The sequence below is a fragment of the Suricata suricatta genome, chromosome 6 (assembly GCF_006229205.1).
Source record: "Suricata suricatta isolate VVHF042 chromosome 6, meerkat_22Aug2017_6uvM2_HiC, whole genome shotgun sequence".
NCBI lineage: Eukaryota > Metazoa > Chordata > Mammalia > Carnivora > Herpestidae > Suricata > Suricata suricatta.
Window position 1 is genome coordinate 107,927,928 of NC_043705.1, and position 22,060 is coordinate 107,949,987.

Here is a 22,060-nt window from a genome sequence, read left to right on the forward strand (position 1 = left end):
TCCATCAGATTCTCATGCGGGCTATGTGACCTTGGATGTATTTTATAAAGGACAAAGACCTGTGTTCCCTCAAGCATGTGTGCAAACCTCAGGCTGAAAATATGCCAAACGTCAGCTACAGAGAGAATTCAAAGGAAATGGCAGAAAGTGGGGTGCAGAGGAGCCCAGGGCAGCCTAGTCGGCAGCGGTCATGTCCCTGGATTTTGGAAGAGGATCCTGGGAACACGTCTCTGTCCATCAGTCCCACAGCCGGGGCCAGTGCCTCACACAGCTGGGTGCTCGGCACATCCCTGACTGAGTGAATTAATGTGGGGTTCAACATGTTATCTCCTATTTCCTTGATGCCAAGTCACACTCTGTTTTCACATTTTAACATTTCTAAAATCAGATCAAATTTTGCTACCTTAAGTGTGCACTTTTGTGATGCTTTTTCATCCCCTTACCCAAAATCACTTAGTAAATTGATGGCACTTTCATGAGTCAGGAAGGAAAATGACCGATGATGTTAAGAGGCGAAGGAGGATGAGGAGGAGGAAGAAGGGGAGGAGAAGCCCACTTGTCCTGGATAACTACGTGACCTCTGCCATGGGCGGAGTCAAAGCCAAGCCCCGCCCCCAACCTTGAGCGCCCAGGAGGAGCCTACGTAGGTACCTGGGTTGTTCCGAATGGCTTCCTTCAGCTCCCTCTTCTCCTGCCTTAGTGCCATCAGCTCTGTCCGGATTGTCTCTTTCTCTTTTTCCAGCCTCTCCTTTTCTACCAGGTACCTCCGGGCATCTTCCTCCGCTCGGTTCTTCCCGTACTTGTATTGATTGGCACCTGCAGGGATGGAAGACAGGAAAAGGCCCCCATTCCTGACTTCTGGTAAGGGTACTTGGCTGACCTTGGTGTTTTTCTCAACCTCAACTTCTCCATCTGTAAAATGGGAATATTTAGGTCTAAATCCTTAGATAAATTTGGTGTGAATCCTCTAAGGAAACAGGACAAAAGGGAGGCAGGAGAGCCCAGAGACTAGGAACAGGGACTTTGGAGTGAGGCAAAACAAGGTTTGTGTTCTCTTTTGCCCTTTACCAATTGTGTGATATCAGGGCAAAAGTGAATAGTGGTGTTTGTGTGCCATGCCCCAGGCCTTAGTTTCCGCATTTGTAAATGTGGGTACTGATCAAACTGACCTCTTAGCATTGTGCTAAGTTTTGAATGAGATAGTTCATGAAAAATACTTAATACAGTATCTGAGGGAAGTGCCTAGTAAATGTTAGATGATGATGATCAGAAACAAATTCTGTGATGTATAACACACTTTAGTTTTAAAAGTGCATTTTATAGTCAATTCTCAGATAATATGATAAGGAGACAGGTACATATAACTCAGATCCACAGAAAATCAAGGAGTTGGGCTAAAGTCAGACATTGCCCATTTTATTCCCCCAAAATGGGCTGGGGGAGCAAGGGGTCCCAGAGTCTGTTGTAAGCTCTGTTATAGTGGACAATAACAAATAATTATGGCAAAAATTTATTGAACATTTACCATATGCTAAGCCATTTTCATGCATTTCCATTTACTCTTCATAAAAACTTACTATTATCAGCTTTATTTTGTTGTTGGGGAAACTGAGGCACTGTTAGGTCTCACTGTGAATGATGGCAGAGCCCAGTTTGAGCCCATATGTGTCAAACTCCAGGGTCCGCGTTGTGCATTACTGCACTAGTTGAGGCAATGCCATAATCTAACCTCTCAGGGAAATTTTTATTTATTTTTTTGCTTCAGACAGTGATACACAGCCCTTCTAAGTTGGTGGGGTGTGGAGTTTGGAGCGATTCCCAGGGTTTACTGACAGTTGGGGGTCTTTTCTCTCTAGCTCTTGTAGGGATCACAGTGGCCACCCAGTGATGCATGCAACAAATCAATTCCTGTCACAACGACCCTGATCATAGATAAAGCATGGAGGGCAGAGAAGGGGACCCACACTTCCCCCAACCTGCCAGGTACACAATAGCTGGCATCCCAGGGGAGTTTTCTCCTAGACTTTTTTTTTTTTAATGTTTATTTATTTTTGAGAGAGACACAGCATGAGTGGGGGAGGGGCAGAGAGAGAGAGAGAGAGAGAGAGAGAGAGAGAGAGAGAGAGAGAGGGAGAGGGAGGGAGACACAGAATCCAAAGCAGGCTCCAGGCTCTGAGCTGTCAGCACAGAGCCTGACAGGGGGCTTGAACTCACACACTGTAAGATCATGACCAGAACCAAAGTCAGAGGATTAACGGACTTGAGCCACCCAGGCACCCCTCTCCCAGACTTTGGGATTTGATAGACTGGTAAATAAAAATAAATGTGCAGGCCAGGAAAATACTCTCAGTGTTATATCAGATAAGGACCTTCAAAACCCCAACCACCATCCATTATTCCCAATATTTTATAAAATAAATAGCACCTCAACATCTCCAGAGTTGGAAGGACACAAATACAGAGTAAAACAGTCATTTACACTGAGTAGATTGAGCAACCTCACAAGAGATCCCAAGCCAGAACTACCTAATTAAGCTGCTCCAGGATTCCTGACCCCCAGAAACTGTAATATGACTCAGGTTTACTTTTTGAACCATTAAATTTTGGGTAATTTATTACCTAGTAATCGGTAGCTCATATATGACCTTGGGCAAGACCTTTCTCTGTAATGTTCTTTAGTTGTTTCACTTGAGACCCATTGTGGACTAGATGTGCGGGTTTGAGGGGCCCTGTGATTTCACAGAACGGCTATGCTGCAGGGGTGAAGGGGGGCTGGCGGGTCTCCCAGTTCCTACCAGAGCAGCTCTGCCTCTGTATCTCTGATCAACCGGACTTCAATATAACATTTGATTTGAAGAACCTGTGTTTGGTTACTTTTGTTGTTGTTTTTTAGTGTTTTGTGATTTCTTTAATCTTACATGCCTACTATTTCATTTATGTTTCTGTTTTATTTTTATTGATTTAAAATAATTTGTTTTTAAGTTTTATATATTTAAGTAATCTCTACACCCAACATGGGGCTCAAACTCATCACTCTGAGGTCAGGAGTCACATGCTTTTCTGACTGAGCCAGCCAGATGCCAACTTTCCCATTTTAAAATGGGTATTCCAGGGGCGCCTGGTGGCTCAGTTGGTTAAGCATCTGATTTCAGCTCGGGTTATGATCTCGCAGTTCGTGAGTTCGAGCCTCCGTGTTGGGCTCTGTGCTGACAGCTCAGAGCCTGGAGCCTGCTTTGGATTCTGTGTCTCCCTCTCTCTCTGTCCTTGCCCCCCTTGCACTCTGTCTCTGTATCTGTCTCTCTCTCAAAAATAAACACGAAAAAAAATTAAAATGGGCATTGCATAAAGGCCCACATTTCCAGTGCCAATAAGAGTAGAGCATCAGGAATGTTACATAACAACTGTCTGATTGTTCAGGGGGAAACTCCAACCCAGAGAAGGGAAGGGAGTTTTCCAAAGTTATGCAGTAATTTAACGATCAAGTGGGGAATGGAATATGACTCCCCTGACCCTCAGAAGAGATTATCTATATTAATGAAATGGAGACCTAATAAAAAATATTTAAAAAATTAATCTTCGAAATGCAAGGGATAGAACTTGACCGTGTTCAGGTACAGGGGGAAGAACTATAAAGCAATAAATAAAAGACTCTTAGAACATGCTGTTCTACAGGAAGCTGGCCTGCCCACAAATCACACAGAAGCAGAGATTGGTGTTGGAAATCAAACACAATTTGCCATAGCCCGGCATACTTTGCCTTTACTGTGCAGTGTGGTAACCTGGCAATTCACGGAGCTCCGAAGGGGTAGGTACTAGGGCGAGCTCGGGCTGGGACACAGAGGTGAGCTGTGCCTTCCATGGCAGCTGCCTCAAGGGTATTTGGAGGAGTTCATTTCTCCACTTGTTACCCCAGATCAGAAATTATAAATTGTTCGCCTTTGGAACAGAGCCTGAGGAGGAATTTTACATGTGTACATGTGTGCATACCTATATAAGCAACAATGGAACATGAAAACATATTTGGCCTTATTCAGCGTTAAGATTTTTTGAAAATTAGTTGCTCGTATTAAGAAACAAGTGGATTTCATATAAAGGCTAGACTTCCGGTCTCTTGAATAATCTGCAAACTCGGGTTGGCCTGGTTGTAGGGGAGCCACCGGCCGGGGCTGGGTAGTCCCCACCCCATAGCTGGAGCCTGAACTCCCGGGCTTCCTGCAGTCCTCCCCGACCCCATTCCCTGTGGTTTCCCCTCTGAGGCCACATGCTAGCGGCCCTCTCTCACTTGGCTTGTCCCGTCATTTTTTCCTCTGGTAGAGCATTTTCTGACATTTCACTTCCCTCATTAATTTACCTGCCTGACATCTGGAGGAATCGGATTTGAGACCCACTGCCCTGTGGATTGTTTCTTTCCATTCCTCCCTCCCACTCGAAACTCACTGGAGGCGTGGCGCTTGACTTTGACCTGAGGATCCACGCGATGGGACTTCTCACTGCAGGAGGACGCATGGCGTTTCACCTGGGCCCCAGAGGGACGCTTGAGCTCCTCGTCCTGGGTGGGAGGTGGAGAAAGGAGGTGAAGTTGGTAGGCTCAGGGCCCTGAATGCGGAGGTGCATTCCGGTCCAAGTGTGGTGGGCGAGCATTGCAGGACCTCTGAGATCTAGGACCAGGGAGGCACTCAACAGTGTATAGACTATTTCTACTAGCCTATATCATTTGATACTCATATCTTCCTGTTGGGGGGCAGTAGAAGGCCCCCCCTAAACTGGAATATCTGCTGAGAGGAAATTAGGAAGTCTCAGAGGGCTGTGGGTGATCATATTCGATTTATCATAGATATTTCCCTCTTCACATCGTTTGGAAGTATCCTTGAGATTTTCTGAAATTGCTAAATATTGAGTTCCCAGTTAAGATAAAAAGTCATGGGAAGGCAAATCATGAGCAACTCTTGAATACTAAAAACAAACTGAGGGCTTAAGGGGGAGGGGGAAAGGGGAAAGGGGGGTGATGGTCATGGAGGGGGGCATATGTGGGGATGAGCACTGGGTGTTATATGGAAACCAACTTGACAACAAATTATAAAAAAAAAGTCATGGGTGACGTCAGCCAGTGGTGGCAGGTACATAACGTAATAAACTGGTTATACCTTTGTGCATGATGAGTAGTAAGGGCGCTCAGAGGCCTGTCAGAGTGCAGGGAGCCATGAGTGGAATATGATCATAATGTAGTATCAATAATGATACTGATAACAATAGTTACTATTTACTCAGCATAAGGCCTTCCAATGTATAGGCACAATGCCCATGCAGTATTTCATTTAGTTCTTGCAATGATTCAATCAGTTGGGTTTTATGTTTTCTTCTGAAGCCGGCAAGGGAGGATCAGAAAGGTGAAGCCCAAGGTAACCTGGACACAGCCCTGAGTCCCAAGTTCATTGCCTTGGGTACTAAGCTGTCCTGTTACTAAACTCTTGCAGTTGAGGAAGATCTCAAGCTGCAGCCACTGGTTTCTATGAATCTGAAGAAAGACCATTTAGCAGAAGACGGATGGCTGGAGAAGTTTCTAGAAAAGGGAGTCTCCGAGGTGAGCGCTCTGTGTCGTCCAGCACTGTTGAAGGCAGGGGTCCTGGCGCACAGATGTGTCTGGTTCCTAGGCAGCTGGGTCCCCTCTTTCTCTCTCCCCTCGCTGTGAGGCCTGACCCGCCCACCGCTGTCTGCTCAGAATGTGGCTGTGTGGCTCTCCCGTGGGAGGCAAAGACACAGGACGTGCCGCCGGGGCAGCGTGGTTCATGCGAGGGCTACAGAGGCCTCCCTGTAAGTGAATGAGCTGGCCTCTCGATTTAGTGGGCAAGACAGGGAGGCTCTGTCCTGGGAGCTGAAGCCCAGACTGTGGATGCCACAGACGAAGGCCTATGGGACTGGCCACCCAGTTGGTGCTCCCACCCCAGGCCCCACTGAGTCAGCACCATCAGTCTAGACAGCAGCAAACAGGAGGAGGGCCCAGCGCCTTGCTCAGACTGGCATAGTGCTTTGTAGTATACAGAGTCCTTTCCTCTTCCCGATCTGGGGAGCTTTCTGCTGCACGACCCAGCCGAGTGCAGGGTAGAATTCCTTATCCGGAGCCGTGATCTATGATAAGAAGGGTCTGCCTCCCCTTCCAACTGCTGAGCAAATGAAAATCATCTGTGAGGCAAAGGGAACAAGTCACAGTGACAGGGAGAGAGAAAGAGCTAATTAGTGGTCTTTGCCACATTCCCAGGCACTCCCAAGGGACCCTACCTGTATCTTTTCATAAGGAACATCATCATACACACGGGGCTCAGGCCATTGGTCCTGGCAGGATCTTGCGTACCTAGAAAATATAAGGTGTAATGATGATGACAATGACGATGACACTTGGTGGCTCAGGGTGCTTTCCTGTCCACGCTTGGTTTATTCTGGCAGCAGTGCGTGATGGGCGTCGGGAGGTCTGTAACAGCCACCAAGCCAGGCAGCACGGGGCGGCTGCTGTAGTCAGGACCTCACAGGCAAGGACCGCAGGATTCTCCTAACAACCTGAGAGGCGACTCATTCATCACCTCCATTCTCTAAGTGAGGGTGTGAGAACCTAAGGGCCCCGGCTCAGAGACGAGCCCAGATCGTTACCCCAAAGGGCCTCTGCTCTTTCATGCGTTGCATACACAGCTTCCGCTGACCCTGGACCACCTCCGTTAGCCAGCTGCCTCTTGCCTGCTGGGAGAGGAAGGCGCCCACTCCGACTCCCAGGAGGAGTCCTCAGCTCCTCCTCCCTTCCCTCCCGCTGCCCATGTCGGGGCTCAGAGGCTCTGGGAAGCTGCTGTGGGCTGCGGGGTGCTGGCCCTTACAGGAAGGAGTTGCGCCCTGCACTGACGATGCTGGTTAAGGTCTCCACGTCCACGTAGTCATAGTGCAGCGCCTCGGGGGTGACTTTGGAGCCCATCTCCACCAGCAACAGCCCAAGCCAGCGGCCCATGTCCTCTGAGCAGTTTGCCTGAGAGAGAGGAGGCACAGGCTGATTTCACTTCAGTACCGTTAGGGCCTCAGGCTACCTGCTCACGTTAGCCAACCCCATATTTGCAGATTACCTGCTGTGTCCCCAGTACTTACAGGTCCAAGAGGGACAGGACTGTAACACACATCCAGAAATCCAAGTGGCTTGGATTCACTTGGATTCACAAATTTCACAAAATTCACAAAATTCAAGGTTTGGTCTCATGCCGCCTCCTTGAAGAAGTCCTCCCTGACCATCTCTCTAAGACACATCGTCCACCCCCTCACTATCTTCAGAGTCTTCATGACCATTTAGATGTGAAAACAGCATTTAGGTATTCCCTGATTTTTTTTATATTTACTTTTTACTAACAGAGGCTATTTTTCACGTAACCCAATTAAAAATTTTTTTCTTATTATTGCCAGTTATTTGTAGTACTGTATACAGGAAAATTGCCAGAAAGTTGCTGTAACTAAGTTAAGTTCCATTAGTTCTCATTTAAAGAGCATTATTATAAAATCAACCTAGCACACAAATGCTAACCTTGAATAAAGGAAGCACACTTCTTGCCAGAAAGATCTGTGTTTAATTTAAGGGAAATAAGAGGCCTATCCCAACATATCAAAAGTAGAAGTGAGTGACAGAGGCAGATTCCTTGAAATTTAAGAAATAGGTGAGGCAGTGGGTACTGGGCAAAAAAACCAAGATCAAGCAAGAAGCTGGGTTTTAGTTCTAAGATAGGACCAAGAGGCCAACGACCACCTTGCACCTGGCGGCCCTTACCTCAGTTTCCTTCTTTGTACTCTGAGGGAGTAGTTCTTCAACTTTTCCTTCAGTGTTAACATTTTAAGTTCTAAAAAGCCAAAGGACTGATAGGTAGAAGAGAGAGAGAGACTCAATGCATTCTACAGGACCTCAGAGAGGAGGGTGAGTGCCAGGGGATGGGAACTACAGTGAATGGGGGGAATGAAATCACATTTTCATTCAGCTGTTTGTTCAACAAATAGCAATTGAGCCCTTAGTGCAGGCTGGGCGTCATGCTGGGTTCTGGAAAAACAAAAGTATGCAGATCAGGTGTGGTTACTGCCTTCATGGAACTTAAAGATTTCAACTCAATATGGAGATCATCTTTCTAAAAATATAGCTGCTTGCACTTTCAACAATAGTCAAATTAGGGAAAGAGCCCAAATGTCCATTAACAGATAAATGGATAAAGAAGATGTGGTTTTGCGGCACCTGGGTGGCTCAGTTGGTTGAGTGTCCGACTTCAGCTCAGGTCATGATCTCACCATGGGTGAGTTCGAGCCCCGCACTGGGCTCTGCGCTGACAGCTTGGAGCCTGGAACTACTTCAGATTCTGTGTCTCCATCTCTTTCTGCCCCTCCCCCACTCACGCTCTGTCTCTCTCCGCCTCTCAAAAATGAATAAACATTAAAAAAATAAAAAAGAGGATGTGGTTTGTATATACAATGGAATACTACTTGGCGACAAGAAAGAATGAAATCCTGCCATTTGCAACAACATGGATGGAACTGGAGGGTATTATGCTGAGTGAAATGAGTCAGTCAGAGAAAGAGATGTAATATGTTTCCACTCATATGTGGAAGTTGAGAAACTTAACAGAGGACCATGGGGGAAGGGAAGGGGAAAAATAGTTTCAAACAGCAAATCATAAGAGACTCTTTAAATACAGAGAACAAACTGTTGGTTGATGGGGGGAGAGTGGGGGAGAGAGGAAAATGGGGGATGGGCATTGAGGAGGGCACTTACTTGTCGGGATGAGCACTGGGTGTTGTATGTAAGCAATGAATCATGGGAATCTACTCCCGAGGCCAGCAGCACACAGTATATGCTGTATGTTAGCTAACTTGACAATAAGTTATATTTTGCGGTCAAATGCTCTACCCCTGGACAATAAGTTATATTTCAAAAAAATAAAAATAAAAATATATAGATGCTTGATAGGAGGGCCAGGCTGCCTTGAAGGGCAGTAGTTTACCTGAGGTGGACAGCCACTGGTGGTAAGGTTTTCGGGAGGATTCCAGAATCAGATCCGGGTTAAATCAGACTAGGTGCCTTTCAGCTTGGGATTTTAAGATTGGGGCGAATAAACAAACCTTAGCTCTAGAGTTGCCAGATATAGCAAATAAAAATGCAGAATGCTCTGTTAAATTCGAATTTCAGATAAACACCGAATACTTTCTCAGTATAAGTATATCCCAAATACACATGGGGTATACTTGCATTAAAACCATTGTTGTTTATCTGAAATTCAAATTTGAGTGGGTGTGTCCTGTATTTTAACTGGCTGTCCTTCTTGGACTTTAACTTGGCAGCAGTTGGATCACTTTCCCTTTCTCCTCAGTCCCTGTAGTGTCCGTAGCAAGGCCGCCCCCCAAGACAAAAGCCCACACCCAGGCCAAGGCTCCTCTCAGCTGCCACCACCAAGAACCACCTGGATTTTTCCTCTCACCTCCAAGATGGCGACCTCTTGCCGGTTGCGCAGAATCCTGAAGGCAAATGGATGTCTGGGCCCAAAGCCTGGGGCCACCTCACAGCCATGGAGAGCAATGGCGTTCACATGGGTCCGCAGGTCTGTATGGTCCTTGTGGAAGTACAGAGTGCTGCATTTCAGACGGCACCAGCGCTCCTTCCAGCCCTGGTTCACCAACACGTTCAGATAGCCTGGAGGGGGAGACCGGGGATATGACCTCCTGGGGAAACCCAGGGCGGGGGCTCTGAGTCAGGGTCCTAGGTCTGCATCCTGTAGGCCATGTGCCTGGACAACCCTCATTCTCTAGCCGGATAAAGGGACCTCATGGGTCCTGGATCAGCTCACTCTCTCTGGGCCTCCGGTGACCTCCGGTACCCTCTTCTCCCTGTGTTTCATTCCCTTATCTGAAATGAGGATTGATACTCACATTCCTAGACTTCCATACTGAGCTTGATGAAGAGGGCTGAGACTACTGTATAGGTGAAAAAGACAACTTTCCTCCTCTCCGAACAGATAGTGAGACAGAAAATAAGGGGTGATGCTGACCCCTGGTGGCAGCATGTGGGAACAAAAATATCTGAGAGCCAAGAGGAGACACTGACGTCCAACAGGTTTAGAACTTCCTCTTAACATTTTAGATTTCAATCAATTTTTTTTCTCAATAACATGCCCTGATTCACCGGTTACAAAATAGTTCCTTGTATCCATGTGATTTTATAATATTTTTTTCAGGTTTAATGGAGTATTACTGAGTATCCAAAATACAGATTCTTCTGTTGTACTCCGGTACCTGGAACACTGCATTAACGTGAACAGATGAATACGTCTTCCCTCCCAAACCACGTCTAACTCACATTGAATGCAGTTATTTATTTGTAAATCTTTTATTTAGTTTTTTTGAGAGACAGAGAGAGAGCAAGGGGAGGGGCAGAGAGAGAGGGGGACGGAGAATCCAAAGCAGGCTTTGCACTGAGAGCAGCGAGCCTGATGCAGAACTCAAGACCTGAGCTGAAGTCGGATGCTCAGCCGACTGAGCCACTCAGGTGCCATCTGAATGCATGTATAACAAAAGTGCTTAAATATTTTTATCCAAGAAATTTCCTTATAAGTCTGGGTCAGGGCACCTGGGTGGCTCAGTCAGGTAAGCATTTGACTTCAGCTCAAGTCATGATCTCACAGTTCATTAGTACAAGCCCGGCTTCAGGCTCTGTGCTGACAGCTCAGAGACTGGAACCTGCTTCAGATTCTGTGTCTCCAGCTCCCTCTTTCCTTCCCTAACTCGCATTATGTCTCTCTAAAAAAAAAAAAAAAAGACTGGGTTGTAACTTTCACACCTGCCATGTTATGTGCCAAGAGGAAATAAGATACCCTCCTCTCCTCACAGTGGAGGAAACTGAGGCCCAGAGACAGGTGGTGATTGGAGCTAAGGTCACAGAGAACACAGAAATAGGGGGGTCATTTGGCTTTTCCTTCTGCTGAGAGTCACGGAAAGGCATGGAATGTTGATGGAGTTGGGGGTTAGGTAGGATTCTCTCCTCTAGGAGGCCTAGAGGGCTCTCTGGCTTAGCCCAGGGGTCCGCAGCAGCAGGGTCTGAATGTCCTCCTTCTAGTGCCCAGGACCCACCACAGCAAGGGACCTCCTCGTCGGGGCAGGATGTCTGCGGGCCATCAGCCAGCGCCTTCTTCTTGGAGAAGCTGATAATGCGGGTGATCTTGCGGCCTGCAGCCCTGCTCATTGAACCCTTCAGCTCTGCCAGACTGCTCTTCTTCCCTTTGCCTGTTGCCATGGAAATGGGTTAAGGGAAGGGAGAGAGCCCCAAGTTCCAGACTCACCCACCCCCCAGCCTTCCCAGTGGACTTTGCAGCCCGCACATGGGGCCTGGCTGTGGCTGCAGGTGCGGATGGACGGGCCACGTCACCCTACCCAGACCTCCAGAGCGGTCGGGCCTTGCCCCGTGCTGTGTGCCCAGGCAAGCCCCCTCCCAGCTCTGGAATCCTCCGGCCTGAACCCCCAGAGGCTCCTACCATGGTCGCAGGCCTCCCGGCGGCCCAGTGTGGAACAGTTATCACTCATGCCCAGGCTGTCCGAGTCTGAGGTCTGCTTCTCTTGACAGAGTCTCTGGGGAGGGACACAGACAGCTCCGTGTCAGAGGGCACATCGGAAGTCCCCCCCCCCATTGATTCAATCCCCCCAACTCTGCACATGATGATTGCCTAACAAATATTTGTCAGCAACTCTCAAGTGCCTGACACTCTACCAGGTACAGGGGAGACAATGCTCACTTTGGATGGTCGTGTCTTCGAATCTCTCACAGTCTGTTTGGGGAGCCAGGAAATTAGCTGGAATAAATCCCCTGGATTTTCCATATTTGCTGGGTGACCAGGCTTGGGAAGGTATTTAAGTGGGATACTAATGTCATGCTACTGGTTTAGGAAGTGACCTCCGGTCACATTATGGGGACAGACTGTAAGAGAAAGTGCCACATAAGGCAGCGTTGTCCTGGGCAAGGTGAGACACTGGAAAGGGAGGCGCTAAGACAACAGGACGAAGACAAAGGGATGGGCTGGCATGTTCAGAATAGTTATGGACCGGGGCGCCTGGGTGGCTCTGTTGGTTGAGCGTCTGACTTCAGTTCAGGTCATGATCTCACAGTTCGTGGGTTTGAGCCCCGTGTCGGGCTCTGTGCTGACAGAGCCTGGAGCCTGTCTTCAGATTCTGTATCTCTCTCTCTCTCTGACCCTCCCCTGCTCATGCTGTCTCTCTCTCTCTCTCTGTCTCTCTCACACTCTCTCTCTCTCTCTCGAAAATAAATAAAAACATTAAAAAATAAAAGAAAAATAGTTCTGGACCAGCAGATGTGTGTGGTGACAGAAGTGGGGTCGTTATGGTCCTGACTCGGGTGAGAGGCTGGTACAGGCATGCACACAAGCACCAGGGCCGCAACCTCCTCGCAGCCAACATATTTTTACTCCTATGCCAATTCTGGACCAATTGTTCACCTGTCTATCTGGTTCATCCACTCACTCAGACAAGGCCAGTTAGGTGCCCACTCGGTCCACTCGGCCAAGGAGGTGGCACAAAATAGTCGGGTGGGCCTTGCAACATTCTGTGTCTAGCGCCACCTGTGAGTCACGGGGATGTGGGAAAATCCTCTCCCCTCCCCAGGCTCTGTGTTCTCACCTGAGGCACACCCTCTCCAGGGAGCCGGCCCGAGTGAAATCGCAATGCCAACAGAAGGTATCATTTCTAAGGCTTCCGTGGCATGCTGACATCTCGCTCTAAAAAGCTAAACTGTGCCAGCCAGACTTAGGGCAGGGCTGAAATGGCACCCACCCGTTTAAAAAGAATTCCAGAGCTCCGAGGCCTCTCCACCTTTCTTGCCAAGGACTCCTCGGACCAGGCTCAAGGAGCTTTGGGAGCTTTGTTATAAGCACAGAACTTGGGGGCTGGGGAGAGATAGGAGAGGCTTTGTGCTCCCCCCAATTTACTTTCTTTTTTTTAAACTAGATTATTAAATTTTTTATGGTTTATAATTATTTTTGAGATGGAGAAAGACAGAGCACAAGTCGGGGGTGGGCAGAGAGAGAGGGAGACACAGAATCTGAAACAGGCTCCAGGCTCTGAGCTGAAGTCAGACGCTTAACCGACTAAGCCACCCAGGCGCCCCTTCCCCTGACTTCCAAAGGATCCAAACATGGCAACTATCAGAATTGGGATAGATCTGTCAGAAGCCCGATGGCTCTCCCCTGTACACTGAGATACAGTTATGTTTCTATTTGTTCTGCAGTGGTGTGCAGATGGGTAAGTGTTTCATCAAGGTAGACAGCAAATACAAAACACACTTGGAATCGACTTAAAGATGGTGACGCTTCACATACAGGGCTCTGTGGATGACAGAGTCCCCGATACACAGAGGCCCTCAGCACCGTGCTCCACCAATACCATGTCCGCACGTTCACAACATATGGCCCTCGACATTTGGGGTCCCCTCCCCCTGGTCGCTTGGCCCCAGGAACATTCCTCCCACACACCTGGGACCGTACAGAGCGAGCACCTGCAGGGGCGAGTACAAGCATACACGTTCACACCGTCAGCGCTCCTTGCCTTCAGGCCCCACCAAGGTAAGGCCAAGTTTGGGTAGGGATGTACTTCTGCAGAATCTGCTCAGCATGAGTCCCCCTACCCCTCCTCTCTTAGTGACTCTCTGCTGACCCTGCACTTTGCTTCCACGGCACCTTAGCGGCCCCTGTCCCTGAGCCCACCTCTGCCCCCATACAGTGTCGCCATTTCTTTAAAGCTTAACACAGGTGCCATCTTCCCTCCCCTGCTCCCTTGCTCCTCCAGCCAATGTGAGCCCCTGTCCCTTCACTACAGCGTTCAGGGGCCACTCCAAGAGGCCAACAAGCACCTTGCTGTCTGAGTGCAGCCACACCGGGCTTCCTCCTGCTCCCGGGCATCTCTCCCTGCTTGGGATGCCCTTTCCCTCCCCTTCCTTACTGGCTGTTCACTCTCACAAATGTGCTCTCTCAGAGAAGCTTCCAGAAGCCTGTGAGAAGAGAAGAGCAGGGCCTTGGATACCTGGTACTTTTCCTTCCTAGCACTCGCCCAGCTGGCATTCTGGGGCTCATCCCCTATCCTCCACCCCCAGGGAAGGGAGCGCAGGGTGGGCAGGTGTGTCTTTGTTAGGATTGCACTCCTGCGCCCAGCACAGTGCCTGATGCACGCTGCTCCCCGCCTACTCCCCGAGCTCACCCCCCCACACCTTGACACATGGGATGGCAAAGTCATCAAAAGCCAGGTGTCCGGGTACACATCCCTGCTCTGTTTCTTGTCGACTATGCGACTTTGCGTAAACCTCTCTGGGCCTCAGCTTCCTCCTCTGGAAATGTAATTCATCAAAGACTTGTTGTGGAAATTAAATGAAGCCATCCATGGAAAGCATAAGGAACAATGCCGGCCACACAGTCACACTCTATAAATACCAACCTTTATTACATCATGCAAGACCCGTGCGCGGGGGCTGGGGGCGAGTGCCTTCATCACCCACCGGCACCTGGCAAAGCAGAGGCTCCCGCACATATTTTCTGGCTGCCCGAGCCATCACTAAATAATTGCCTCGCTTATGTCCCATCGGGGCACACTCTTCTGACAGTTTCCAATTTGCTTTAAATAACGCTGTTCAACGCTGTCCTGCCCTGGCGGTGTCCCCTGTCACTCCCTCCCCCGGACGTGGGCAATCATTCATTCGTGCACTCAGCAGTTCAGTGGACGCTTACTGATAGATTGATGTGCCAGCTCTACGCTGGGCACTCGTGGCTCGTAGCATGCCGCGGCAGGTGCCTGGCTTCACCACCAGCCTGTGAATTCCTCTGGGGCAAAGCCCCTGTTGAGTCCCCACTGCCTGGCACAGGGGAGGCCTTGTGGAGACAGACATACCTTGTCTAGGTCCAGCTTGCACAGGAGGACCGGGGATCTGGGCATGTCTGTCCCCTCTGTGCCCCCAGCAGGCTTGCTCACCTCTCGGATGACCTGTGGAGGGGACACAGCGCCGTGAGCAGGTGGGCAGGGATACTGTGGAGGCAGCAGGAATGGGTAGACGTGGCCTCTCACCACATATGTGGGGCCCATCAGGGTTGGAACATGGCGTTCTTCTGCACCAGCCCCTTGAATTTAAAGTCAGGGGACTGGGAAGCCAGAGGCGTGGATTCTTAACCTGGCTCCTTAACCTGGCTCCTTAACCTGGCTCCTTGCTAATTAGTGGTGTGGTTTTGTGATTCTCCTCTGGGCCTTGCCTTCCCTGCCTGTAACCTGAGGATAATAATGGTCCTCTGCTTACGTCCTTGGGTTGCCTGAGGACCAGTCCGATCGTGGGTGTGAAGGGCCACGTGAAGCAGAATGCTCCCTGCACAAGCATGAGGGACTGGCTCCTGTGACGGTGCGGAACCTGTGCAACAGCCTGCAGGGCAGCTGGGGCCGTCTCCTCCATTATGAAGATGTGGGAACTGAGATTTCATGGCGTTCACACGACATGAGCACCCAGACCATGAAATCAGAGCGGCCGTCACTGGCTGCTCGCCGATCTGTGGTTTTATGTGGGCTATCCCATGGGGTCCCCGTAGCGGCGTCGAGGGGCAGGGGCACCTGTGGTCCCCATGTCACAGATTAGGATGATGAAGCTCTGAGGAGTGAAGCCATGGCTGCCTGACCTTAACCTCTGGACTAATGCCCTGCCAATATCTGGATATCAAGACTGTCTCCAGTCCCAGCTCAGTGTCCAGTCTCAGTCTCCCGTCTTGGGCTCCTTCTGCTGACCTACTGGCCTCTGGGGGGCAGAGGCTCCCCCCACAGACAGATTCTCTCCCTTCCTTCCCCTCTGAGACAAAGATAATGAGCAACACTAAACATCCCAGGGGAGAGCTGGGTATCACAGGAAGGAAGGGAAGATAGGGCGGGAGGAAGGTGTCTGGTTGCTTTGTTTCAGCAGGAAGATCACAGGAAAAGGGAGAAAGGTGTCAGAGTGAAAGAGGGGCGGGTGCGGGGGCAGTAAGGGACTGGGGATGGGTCCCCACCACCATCACACAGTGGTCACTCACAGCCTAGGAGACGCCATACTAAATGGTGCCTGGCTTCACCTCTGCCTCTAGAATCTTTACAAGAACCATTTTACAGAAGAAGGGCCTGAGACACAGAGAGGCAGAGTCATGTGCAGAAGATCCCATAGCCAGTAAGTGCCCCTAAGGGCCTGGGACTTGAACTCAAGTGCGTGTGCACTGAAGTCCTCCCTTGCCATCACTAGGCCACCCTGCCTGTGACCTTTGGAGTAGATTTCCTTGTTAGCTTCTAACCCTGGCTCCAACCGCCTGGTTGTGTGACCTCTCACAAGTTGCGTAAGATTGCTGTGCCTCAGTCTCCTCATCTGTACAATGGGAACAATAATAGTCCCGCTGCAAAGAGTAAATGAGGTCATGCATGTGTACCACAAAATAAGTGCTCAGTATATAGTAAGTCTACTTGTTCTGCGGTCAGATGCAAGACGCAGAAGCCGGACAGTGGGTGGATGCTGTAAGGTTGCACATGACACCAAAGACAGGAGAGTTTTCCTTTTTCCTTTTTTTCTTTATTTTAAAGGATTAGCTTATCTAATGATAAAAGTAGTTTCCTTTAACGACATTAAGCTGCCTGTTCCAGGAGGGACACACATGCAGGCTGGACAAGCCCACAGTAAGGGTGTTAGAAAGAGGACTCGAGGAACTAGAGGGAAGGCAGGACTCCAGCCTGAGGTCTGTCTCCTGGAGATGTCTGAGTCAGCTCTTGCCATGCACAGGACACTGATCGCCACCCCTCCCCTAAGCGAGGCCCATCCTTCCAGGGATAAGAGCCCACTGTGCTGAGAGCTAGGCCTGGGGACAGAGGAGGGAGGGGCGGGAGGCGGGCCAGGGAAGGGGCAGGTCCCACGTACCTTAAGCCACTCCTCGGCTTGCTCTCGGCTCTGCAGCGCCAGCACCAGCACCTCGGTGGCCCCCTGGGAGAAGCGCAGCTCATGCCTCTTGTGCCGGCTGTCCTTGGGCACGTAGATGACGCTGCAGACGTCCAGGGCCAGCCTCAGGTGCGGTTGCCGGTCCTTGGAGCTCTTGTAGCACTGGACGGGAAGAGAGGGGTCACCCTTCTGGAGCGGAGGGCGGAGGAGGGACGTGCCTCACACAAAGGCTTGGGGGAGCCCGACCTACCCCACAGAGACCTCCCCCTCCCAGCCCAGCGGTGGGCACCGCTTGAAGACAGGGCTGTGGCTATGCACCGTAGAGAAGAGTAGACTGGAAGGGGGGCATCTTTGGACAATCTTCAGATCTCAAGGGTACCGAAGGGCCCCAGTGGCAGAACCGCCTATCAGGAAGAGGCAGATTTTAGCACAAAACTAGGAAGACCATTCTAGTCTAAGGGACCAGAGAAGACAGGCTGGCTCGGAAGGATGCCAGCTCCCTGCTACCGAGGGGCTACCTAGCAGGAGCATGGGAGGGAGAATTCTGGCCGAGACGGAGGGCTGGGCTGGAGAAGCCAATTGTTTCTCAGTAATGATTCTCACTTCCCAATGCTTCTTATGAAGCCAGCATTACCTTGATACCAAGAGCTGACAATGACATTCTAAAAAAGGAAAATGATAGGCTAATCTCAACATGGTTGCCAAAGCTCTAAAAAAAAATATATATATATTAGCAAACAGAATCTGATATATTAAAAGCATACTGGGGAGCCTGAATGGCTCAGTCGGTTAAGCGTCCGGCTTCGGCTCAGGTCACGATCTCACAGTTCGTGGGTTCGAGCCCCGTGTCGGGCTCTGTGCTGACAGCTAGCCCAGATCCTGGAGCCTGTCTTCAGATTCTGCATCTCCCTCTCTCTCTGCCCCTCCCCTGCTCACGTTGTCTCTCTCTCTCTGTCTCCCTCTCAAAAATAAATAAAATATTAAAAAAAAAGCATACTGTATCAAGACAAAGTTGGGTTTATTCTCAGATTGCAAGAGTGCATTAGCCTTTAAAAACCAAACACTATAATTCATCCTATATATAAGAAAAGAAGGGAGAAAAGCCACATCAATCAATAGACACAGAACAGACATTTGATAAAATTTTCCACCCATGTGTAGTATAAACGAGCAAATGAGAGATACAGAGGGGGAACATCCTTAATGGGATAATAAAGACCTTCTACAAAACACTCATAGCAAATATCAGCCTTAAGAGTGAATTACTCCAACTTCCCCTTCGAGCTCTGGACTGAGGCAGGACGCCTGCTCTTCCCACCTACACTCACATTGCACTGGAGATCCTAACCAATGCAATACGTCAAGAAAAGAAAATGGCATAAGGAGTGGGAATAAGGGTCATGACCTTTGGACTGGTTCTGGCCTGGGGCGACCTTCTCACTGCTCCAGGGTGAAAAAAACGCCATGTTTCAAATGGATATCTGTTGGGCAAGGTTTCTCAACAGATTTGGGGTAAAGAGCTATGAATTTTTTTTTGAATTATGTCTGTATTTCTACTCTGGAATTAAAGGTACATTTTCTTTTATGAAATGGTGACAAATTAAAAAAAAAAACTAAGAAAGCAAGTTCCACTGTAAGTGCTACATGGGCTCAGGTTTGGGAAAGACAGGTGTGTGGAAATGAGGGTGGAAATATGTATATTAAAACTTAACAGTGGTTAGCTCTTGATCAATGGGATTATAGACGGCTTTAAAAATCATTTTCATTATGTTTTTCTCTAGTTTTATAAATGAACACATTTACTTGCATAATGAAAACAATAAACATTGTTTTAAAGTGATTGGGGCACCTGGGTGCTCAGTCCGTTAAGTGTCTGACTCTTGATTTTGGCACAGGCCATGATCTCACAGTTCGTGGGTTTGAGCCCTGTGTCGACTCTGTGCTGACAGTGTGGAGGCTGCTTGGGATTCTCTCCTTTTCTCCCTGTCCCTTCCATGCTCATTCATTCTCTCTCTCTCTCTCAAAATAAGTAAATAAACATGAAAAATATTTTTTTAAAAAATTAAAGTGATAAAAGGGTCTCCTGAGTGGCTCAATTGAGTGTCTGAATCTTGATTTCAGCTCAGATCATGATCCCAAGGTCGTGGGATCAAGCCCTTCATCGGGCTCCATGCTGAGCGTGGAGCCTACTTGAGATTCTCTCTCTCTCCTTCTCTCTCTCTCTCTCTTTCCCTCTCTCCCTCTACCCCTCTCCCCTACTTGCATACTCTCCCTCTCTCTCTAAAAAATAAAATAAAATAATTTTAAGTGATGAAAATTCATTCCTGGCAAAACAAAAACTTGGCAACATCTTTATCAGGTCTTTGAGTGTGTGTGTGTGTGTGTGTGTTTCATTCTACTCTCATGTGAGAGCCTCTGTGCACAAAGCAAGCCCAGAGGAGCTGTGGCAGACACACCTGCCCAGCGGCACACATCCGAGGCCACTCACCAGGAGCTGGTCCTCCTTGATGACGGTCAGCTGCTTGGCCCACTGCCCGAAGCGCTTTTTCCGCAGCAGGAAGGCACATATCCTGCAGTCCCTCACCAGGTGCATGGAGGCCTCCTCCGAGGGCCACTGGTGCGTGGGCTGCGGCCCTTTCCCTTCCTCCTCCTCCTCATCGTAGGACTCGTAGGAGCTGCTCATTGCGTCAGAGTCATTGTCTGCAGGAACCACGGGAAAGGACCGGTCACCGTGTCATCTCCTGGGAGGCACCTCTGTACCCTTGTGTGGGTGTCCTTGCCCTGGGGTCCTAGGACCAGGAGGGCATGGGAGTGAGGTGTGATCGTGGTGATCACTAGCCCCCCACATGGGCACCGTGCTGCATCAATTTACCACTGGCTTCGCCATCTCGGTGACCTTACTTCTCAGAGTCCAGGTTTCTTATCTACCAGATGTTAGCATCGGTGAATGCAGAGCGTTCGGCTCTGTGCATCTACTGTTGTCACCCCAGCATTGTCACATCCATAGTCTCAGGTGACTCTCACAGCACTCAGCGAACCCTCATTTTATACAGAAGGCAGCTGGAGGCTCAAAGAGAATAAGTGACTCATTCAAGGTCAGGTGCCAAGGACCAGGGCTAGGGCTAGATCCAGGGCTCCTGACTCCCGTTCCACTGAACCCTGAGTGCCAGGGCTTGGGGCCTCTGTGGTGTCCCAGAGGGCTGGAACAGACGTGTCTGCCAAGGGTTAGGTCAAGGCCTGCTCTCTGAGGACAGAACCCTTCTGAATACCTGCCCCGTACTTACAGGAGTTCTTTAGCTCCCCGTTCATCCTGGTCGCGGGGTAGCTGCTATCTGCATCCTCGTAGTAGCCGTCCATGACGGAGTGGGCTGGGCTGCAGCCATCTGTGGGGTTCGTAGGGGGGGCAGCACCTTGGAGAGAGGCAGGCGGACTGCAGGAGCTGTGGCCGGGGAAGACCCCAGACACCTTGGCTGTCCCTGGGGAAGACAGGGCACAGTTCCGTGCGGCTCCCTGGCCGTGGTGAGGGGCCTCCTCTCTGCTCTAGTCCCGCCCCCCCCCACATCCTCCAGGAGCTGCCCTGCTGAGGCCTTTCACACCGCCAGGCTGTGTTCATGCTCTTCCGTGTGCTGTCTTAGCTTCCGCTAGAGAACTCCTGCTCATCCCTCAATACCTTACCCAGCTCGAAGATCTTTCTTCTGACCTTCTCGGGCAGAGAATGGTCAGCCCCTCCTCAGCGATCCCACCGCATTGGTGTGTGTGTGTGTGTGTGTGTGTGTGTGTGTGTGTGTGTATCTTGGTCACAGCCCTGGTCCCTGTACAGCAAGGAGTGGTGCTCCGGCTGCCTGGGCTCAGCCACCCCCCCTTGTCTTCTGCCACCTCGGTCCTTCCACTCCCTTCCTGATGCGCATGCTCCCTCTTGTGAAAGCAATTCTCCTCCTATACCACGGAGGAACTGGACAGAGGAGATAGTGCTAGCGCTTGTGATGGTGACCACAGAGCTGCCTCTGGAATCTTCCCAGCACATTCACACTGAGGGGGCAGCACAGGGGTGGGGGCCACCTTAAACTGCAGTCTGCATCAGAGCCACTGGAGGTCTCTTCAAAATGCAGATACCCGGGCTATATCCCCAGAGATTCAGATTCACCAGTGTGGGCTGAGCTGAGGAATCTGCATTTTTAAAAAAAAAAAACCTATTTAATAGGGTGTTAAAAAACATGTAAAAATAGAAACTATAAGGAAGTCCAAGAAATCGGATTTTTGGTTTCAACAATTAAGATTATTTCGATCCAGATGGTCTCTGGGGCATACTCTGAAGGTCATTTGAGTTAAGGGCACGGGCTTTGGGTTTGATCAGATTTGAGATCAAATTTGTCACCACCATTTGTTTAGTGATCTTAGGGGAAAAAACCCACAGTTTCTCTGCATTTCAGGGTCTTCACCCAAAAGTGATGTGAACAGTTCCCACCTTGGACTAGTGATACAATGCATATAAGCTCTTAGCACAGTGCCTGGCACATGGAATGTGCTAGACAGATGCTAGATGTCATTATCATTTTCATCTCCTTTGATTCCCATCATGCAGGGAGGTAGGTATCAGCCCCATTTTACAGATGAGGAAACTGAGGCCGCACACAGTTTGCTAGTGATAGAGCCCTGATAAGAACTGAGGTTTTCCGCTCAGGGAATAGGGGCACATCCCCTCTTCCAGGAAGCCTTCCTTCACCCAGTCCAACTGGCTCTCAAACCGCACTGTTCTTCGATGAGATGCTCTGGGCTCCCAGCCCCCACCATCCATCTGTTTCCTGAGGACAGCAGCACTCAAATTCCCAGCGACTGGGATACCCAGTGCCAGCTCCCAAGTGACGGCCCAGCCTGCCTTTCCCAGCAGCTCTCTGGAGCCTCAGAGGTTGACAACATCCTGCGAGGTGGATGGTGGGGGGAGGTGCGACGGGGAAGGGGGGGACAGCCGGGGCAGTGCTCTTGAACACCTGGCAGGGCTGGACACTGTGTAAGGGGAAGGATATTCCCTGATGGCCTTGGCACCCTCTCCCCGGTCAAGCTCTCTGCCCCTTCCTGCGGCCC

The 22,060-nt window shown here is 49.8% G+C and overlaps 1 protein-coding gene across 5 annotated transcripts in view; it reads right to left on the reverse strand.

The window, feature by feature from the left end:
* Positions 1–22,060, reverse strand: part of AFAP1L1 (actin filament associated protein 1 like 1) — a 35,863-nt gene that overhangs the window by 7,461 nt on the left and 6,342 nt on the right. For 3 of the 5 annotated variants that reach the window (XM_029943087.1, XM_029943086.1, XM_029943088.1), the window contains 11 exons: positions 20,263–20,454; positions 19,467–19,678; positions 16,961–17,140; positions 14,938–15,030; positions 11,526–11,619; positions 11,125–11,277; positions 9,480–9,691; positions 6,861–7,006; positions 6,277–6,349; positions 4,438–4,549; positions 652–816 (listed from right to left, as the gene is read on the reverse strand). In XM_029943087.1, the coding sequence (XP_029798947.1) occupies positions 652–816; positions 4,438–4,549; positions 6,277–6,349; positions 6,861–7,006; positions 9,480–9,691; positions 11,125–11,277; positions 11,526–11,619; positions 14,938–15,030; positions 16,961–17,140; positions 19,467–19,678; positions 20,263–20,454 (1,632 nt within the window). The remainder of the gene's footprint in view (positions 1–651; positions 817–4,437; positions 4,550–6,276; positions 6,350–6,860; positions 7,007–9,479; positions 9,692–11,124; positions 11,278–11,525; positions 11,620–14,937; positions 15,031–16,960; positions 17,141–19,466; positions 19,679–20,262; positions 20,455–22,060) is intronic. The other 2 variants (XM_029943091.1, XM_029943089.1) reach the window with 1 other exon arrangement.